We start from the raw sequence: 6,735 nt of genomic DNA, 5'->3' as shown, positions 1-6,735 counted from the left end.
TAAAGTGTATTAAGTAAGGTTAGAAAAGTGGAAAGGGGCCATGTCCACGTTATGAAGTGCTTTAAATACCAAACAGATGACTTTGTCTTTAATCCCAGAGGTGTGAGGGGATGAATGAAGATCAATGAGCAGGGGGGAGGGGGGTGACATGGTCAGGCCCACAATTTATAAAAATAAGCCTTGCCAACTGAGTGGATCATGGTTAAGAGTGGGGAGAACCTTGAGGTAAGGAGACTATTAAATAACTGTAGTAGTCCAAGTGAGAGGTGATAAGAGTCTGATCTGACTAAGTGGAGAGATGGATATGTATATGAGAAGGTTAGTAACAAGATTTGGCAGTGGGTCGACTGTGTGCAGTGGCTTGAGAGGGATGAGTGAAGGATGACATCAGGGTCATGAGCCTGTGTGACTGGGAGGATAGTGGAGTCCTCAAGAGTAATAGGGAAGACTGGAAGGGGGATGGTTTTGGGAGAAAGGCAGCAAATTCTGTTTGGACATATTGAGTTTTAAGATGCCGAAAGAAATCCAGTTTGAGATGTTCAAGAGGCAATTGGAATTGTGTGATTCAGTAGAATTAAAGTTTGATACATAGATCTGGGAGTGATTTGTAGAAATGATAACAGAACCTATGGGAACTGATAATATCATCTAGTGAGATAATACAGAATTAAAAAGAGAAGGGGAACCAGGGCTGAAACTTGGAGTAAACAAGGTTAGAGGGCTTCCTGATTAATATGAAATACCAAATTCCAGCACACCCCTCTCCCCCGCCCCACGCCAAAAAAACAAACAGATACAAAACAAATAGAAACTCAGGACATTTTCTATTGAAGGGGTAATTACTTCAGTGTCAGCAAGATTCATTAAAAAATACAAATTCATTCAGACACGACCAGATTGTGATTTCTGTATAAACTTCAAAGAATTTAAAATTAATATTTTAAAATAAAGGCATTCCTTAACGCTTTAAGGAGAAACACCTTCATTAATAGGATATAAATTTAAAGGATATCAAAGCTTTTCATAAATTAGTTCATTCATTTTTTACAAAGTCTGTATTCCTGTGAGAAAAGCAGAGAAGAGGAACTATATTATAAACCTCAGTTGACAGATGAAAAGAGAGATAAAATGCCTTGTTCGAGGTCGTTCAGATGGTAGAGCTGGGTCCATATAGAGGCTGTCTGTTGATAAACCTCTATGTCTCTGCTTCTTCAATCTTTTGGCAAGTGCATTTGGTGGTTTCCCCCAGAAGACTTTCTTCTTAACCAAAGAAATGGTCGACTATTTTTTTTTTTAAGTGATTAAGTGTACCTTGCCTAGATGAAGTGCTTAGAGTCAGAGTTTTTTGAAAATCACACACCAGTTTCCCTGATCATAATAACTTTTCTGAATGCTTATGTTATTTAACATTCTACATGCTGCTTCCAGTTCTCCTTCACGAAATACATGGTAATATCGGTGAAATACAGGGCTTGGATCATGTGACCCTCCCAAATCTGGTGTAAGTTTTGGTGGCTCAGCACGTTTACCTCTCATAGGGTCCCTCTTGAGGTGCCATGGGACCAGTATATCTTGAGAATGAAAAGAGGTCCTGTTAGTGTGAACTGGCAGCTTGGAATTAATTACTCCATCTGCATTACAACCTCCATCCTTCAAGTCTTTAGTGGCTGAGACAGAACATACAGAATTGTGACTGCTGGTGCCAGGATTCTGCTCCCCAAACAGCCCTGAGGCCAACACATCACTGTTGAGATGCTCTTCCTTCTCCTCACGATCCCTGCTCTCCCTAAGGTACTTAGACTTCTGCTTATTGTATTCTTGTTCCATTGCCCAGACATAAATGAGAGCCTTTCCTCCAGGCCTCAGGAGTCGAGCCAATTCTTGGAGGGTTGCCAGTCTTCTTTCCTAATAAAAACACATTGCCATTTATCAACCCAAAGAAGGTAAAGGAAAAAAATGGTATTAAAAAATATATATATATATGTGTGTGTTTGTATGTATGTATATAAGTATATGTATTTATATATGTGTACGTGTATATAGATGATGTGTGTGCAAATATGTGTATATCTACATGCGTGTATATATGTACGTGTTTATTGGACAGTAACACTTTTCAAATTAGAGTAATTCCACTAAAATATGCTAAGTAAACAGAAGGAGAAAAATAGAAAACCTCTCATTTCATAATGAATTCTCAGATTAAGAAAAGCTATAATGGAGACTTTGCATAAAAAAAGAAATTCTATCTTGTCAATTCCTGTATCATTTGCTTTTCCCTAATCCAGGGGTTAGGTATCCTTTAGTTAAAAGGACACACTTGAGGATCTAGAGGGCCACATGTGGCCTCAAAGTCACAGGTTTCCCACCCCTACATTTGGTTGGGTATATAGCAGTTAGATACCCTCTCATGCCCTCAATGTTGATATGTGTAGCTTTTCCCATTTAAATAATCAAAGCATCCATTTGGGCAAAGACTATCCCATTTCATCTCCCTTCCAGCTGCACCTCTGGACTTCATAGTCTCCAGAAACTCATCATTCTACAGGAGAACATCAACTCTGAAACTCACACCTCCTCAGTACCCCCTGTCCCTGGAGCCCCTCCCTCCTTCTGATTGGAGAGTGGTTAAGGGGTGACATCAGAGAGCTCCTGTCATATCCCCCATTTATGGAAGGTACTCAGGCAGTCATTTATTTCATCATTTGTAATCAGCTTCTTCATGTCCCCAAATTGGGTATCCTCCTCCCCTTCTTTTTCCTGTTGCCTTCCCTATTAAATTGTGAGTTCCTTGAGAACAGAGCCTTTCTTTGTATCCTTGGGGCTTAGCACAGTCTCTGGCATGCAGTAGGTGCTTAAAAAATGTTTAATGACTGACTGCAACTGGAAATCAGTGAGAATCAAGTTTTGATAAACTATATATTTAGTTAAGAAGAAACAGAAATGTTTATTATTATGCATCTTGGACCTCACTTTTGCTTTTGTTCAGTTGTTTCAGTCGTGTCCAACTCTTTGTGACTCCATTTTGGAGTTTTCTTGGCAAAGCTACTAGAGTGGTTTGAAATTTTCTCCTCCCACTCATTTTTTTACAGATGAGGAACTGAGGCAAATAGGGTTAAGTGACTTGCCCAGAATAACATAGCTAATAAGGGTCTGAGGCCAGATTTGAGCTCATGAAGATGAGTTTTACTGATTCCAGGCCCAATGCTCTATCCACTGTACCACCCAGCTGCCCTACCTTGGCTTTCCTTTCTCTTAATTGTTAAAGCAACTTACAGTAAGCTATATTACACACCTAATTGATGTGAACAAAATGATTGATAGAAACCAAGGTAACAATTACAGATTATGGGCATATACACAAGAAAAAGGAGCTTGAGTATAATTTGTAGACAGATATTTGTACAGGAAAAAGCACCATAGGGTTTTTTCTAGGAGGGTGTGACATATATGTGTATATACAATAAATGTATATGTATTTACAAATATATAGGTATGTCTATCCATGTAAATACGTATTTTCTGATTACTTCACATGAAGCTTGTCTTCATCCCACATTCCTTTTGGATACTGGGGAAACTGGTTAACAATCATCAAAAAGGAGAAATAATAAAAAGCTGCAAGGTAATAAACAGGAAAACAAAAACAAAAAACACCCAACCCTAAAGCAAAACAAAAAAAGTCCACCCTGATATTCCTCAATTATACTTACAACATTAGGTGGAAAATGAAAAATACTTACTGCTGTTGCAAAATGGTGAATGACAGCAATGGAAATGCAAGCATCACATGTCTCACTTCGAATAGGCACAGTCAGGGCATCACAGACAAAAGCCTCAAACTGCCTTTCCCCACATATCTCCACAAGGTTTTGACTGCGATCACAACCAATCTATAATGGAGAGTATTAGATTATCAGTATATTGTATGAACTTCATGAGAAATTAAAACCCGAAATTAACAAGTCACTTTGTCACTACTGTAAGCTACTCAGAACAGTAAGCAGGGACTGTAATCTGAATGATTTTTCATGAATACCATGCCAACTAGACTGGGGATCATGGCATTATTACCATGTATGGATTCAATGCATATGTTAAAAGGACCACATTCAATTGATCAGGCCAGCTTTCATTACTTTGAAAGACACTATAGATATCCAGTGCCCAAATTAATAAAACAAAACAAAGGATGAGAGGAGTAAATGTACAAACAGTTGGAATGTGACAGCTCAATCTCCATCTATATAACCACAGTTTGAAACCCAAGGCTTCTTATAAAACACCATCTGGCTGTTTTTCCCTACTAAATACAGAGCTATCATCACAGAAAAGTTTCTACCACTCTGATAGTCTTATAACAGCACACACTTATCTATGATTACTCAGAAGACACATCTGCCTTTAAATTATAGGCTATATGGTGACAGCTACTCAGTGACCATAAGTTGAAAGCAAATAAAGTAATCCCACTTTTTGTCTGTTTGGTGTAAAATTGTGGTCTCACTATCTTTGAAAGACTGGGCTCATCTCAGCAATGCAAGGTTATAAGATAACTCCAAAAGACTCATGATGGAAAGAGATGTCCACATGCAGAGAAAGAACTGCAGAGTCTGAATGCAGATTGAAGCAAGCTACCTGCTCTCTCTTTTCTGTCTTGTTTGTTTCCTTCTTTCTTGTTCATTCCATTGGTTTTAATTCTTCTTTACAACTTAACTAATGTTTAATGTGAAGGTATTTGTAAAACCTATATCAGATTGCATGCTACCATGGGGGGAGAGGGGAAAGGAAAGGAAGATGGAGAAAATTTGGAACTCAGGGGATTGTGGAACTGAATGTTGTAAACTAAATGAAAAATAAGTAAGTAATTAAATTTTAAAAAAGAAAACTGGAAAAAAAAAAGAACTGTGGTCTCAGTGAAGAAATTTCCTCTACCAAAGTAGATCAGCAACTGTTCTACAACTCATAGACACAGAAAGTTACCTGGGACATTGAGAGTTTAAATGAACGCACAGGCTCATACAACCAGATTACAGGACCCAGATCTTTCTGACTCCAAGGTCAGTCCTTTATCTGCTATAAGTGCTTGCCAAGCCCATTGTTTTTTTCAAGGTACCTGAGCTCTCTTTTCACCTTGTTCTTATCACAGAAGAATTTCTAAGCCCCAGCAATAATGAGGTATTTGATCAAAAGCTTTTGAAATTAAAACTTTTAGAATTGGTCAGTGTTTTGTTGGTAACAAACTAACAAAATAGGCTAGCAAGATGGTGCAGTGGATAAAGCATTGAGCCCAGAGTCAAGAATACCTGACTTCCAATCTGGCCTCAATACACTCACTAGCTGTGTGATCCTGGACAAATCACTTAACCTCTATTTGTTTCAGTTTCCTCAACTATGGAATAGGAATTCTAACAGCACTTACCTCCCCGGGTTACTGTAAGGATCAAATGAGATAATAATGGTAAAGCACTGAGCCCAGTGCCTGCCACACAGTAGTTGCTATATAAATGCTATGATGATGATGATGATGATGATTGTTATTTGTGTGTATTTGTGTCTGTGTATAGGAGGGACATGGAAGAAAATGAAACCACTTTCAGTCTACCTTTTTATCAAGTACATGTAAAGCCTGATGTGGCCTCAAGTGTCTTACTGCATGCGTCTCTTTTTGCTGAATTTCTTTGTGTTCCTACTCTTAGCTTTCTGAGTATCAAAGATCACTTCATATGTACCATGGATCATGGAGTGTTTGACACTTGGTGGTAGGTGCTTAGAGAATTTTAAGTAATAAATTAGCAATTAATTATCCCAGGTATTGCTTTTTAATTTAATTTTTGAAAGAGAGGAAGAAAATTGTATACAAATTTAGTTAGACAGAAGTGGTCACCTCAAGCTTTTATTTACCCTGACAATTTGTTGTCATAATGAGCAATGATCGGCAGTTTCCTCAGCTCTCTTGAGAATTGAGGGATATTAATCATTCTGTCAAGGGCATTTCTTTCTTATTTGATATGAGAGAATTCATTTTTGGTCCATAATTAAATAGGTGTCATATTCTACACCAGAACTGAACGCAGAGAAGAGATCTTCTGGCATAGTGTAAAGTACTATGGATGAACAAACAATTATGAACTAACAACTCCTAAGGAACTATACTGTTCAAAATGATATGCATTCTATTTTGGTTCTTGTCACTCATTATAATTACTAATACTCAATAGAATTAATTTTTTCAAAAGTACCAACCACTGACTTAAGTTGAACAAAGTGAAAAAGAACTCATTTCAAGAACAGAAGACTTAGGGATGTGAAGGATCTTAGGGACTGTCCAGTCAAATTTCTTCCATTGAACTGTGAGGAAAAGAGGACACAAAGAGGGGAAGTGACTTGCCCATGGTCATACAGCAAGTAATCATCAAAGCATGGATTTAAGCCCAGATTTTCTGAATTTAACAACATTCTTTCCTTTACAAAGAATTGCCTCAAGAAACCTAACCTCCCAATAAGATAATCTCATTTTCTAGAGATACAGTTCAGCTACCTATACTGATAACATGAGAGCCTTGAGCGTGCAAATCATACTTAGGGAAACATACAACAAAATGAAACAAGGAACATGACAGCAGCAATGAAAGAAAACTTCCCCCAAATGAGTTCAGTGCTTAACATTATTGCTATATTCTTTCTTTTCTCAAATAGAAGAGAGACCCTTACCAGAGCTTATTTTCTTTTCCA

The 6,735-nt window shown here is 37.8% G+C and overlaps 1 protein-coding gene across 2 annotated transcripts in view; it reads right to left on the bottom strand.

Moving 5' to 3' along the window:
* Window positions 1–805: 805 nt before the first annotated feature.
* The window catches only part of ALKBH8 (alkB homolog 8, tRNA methyltransferase), a 50,715-nt gene continuing 44,785 nt past the window's right edge, over window positions 806–6,735 (bottom strand). For both annotated transcript variants that reach the window (XM_069080729.1, XM_069080730.1), the window contains 2 exons: window positions 3,744–3,893; window positions 806–1,905 (listed from right to left, as the gene is read on the bottom strand). In XM_069080729.1, coding sequence (XP_068936830.1) covers window positions 1,336–1,905; window positions 3,744–3,893 — 720 coding nt within the window. In that variant the 3' untranslated portion in view covers window positions 806–1,335. The remainder of the gene's footprint in view (window positions 1,906–3,743; window positions 3,894–6,735) is intronic.

This window comes from Petaurus breviceps, unplaced genomic scaffold (genome assembly GCF_028583685.1).
Source record: "Petaurus breviceps papuanus isolate PSGF00001 unplaced genomic scaffold, PetGlider_PUasm1.0 91133, whole genome shotgun sequence".
Taxonomy (NCBI): domain Eukaryota; kingdom Metazoa; phylum Chordata; class Mammalia; order Diprotodontia; family Petauridae; genus Petaurus; species Petaurus breviceps.
The sequence above is the reverse complement of the archived record's forward strand: the minus strand, read 5'-3'. Positions and strand labels throughout refer to the sequence as shown.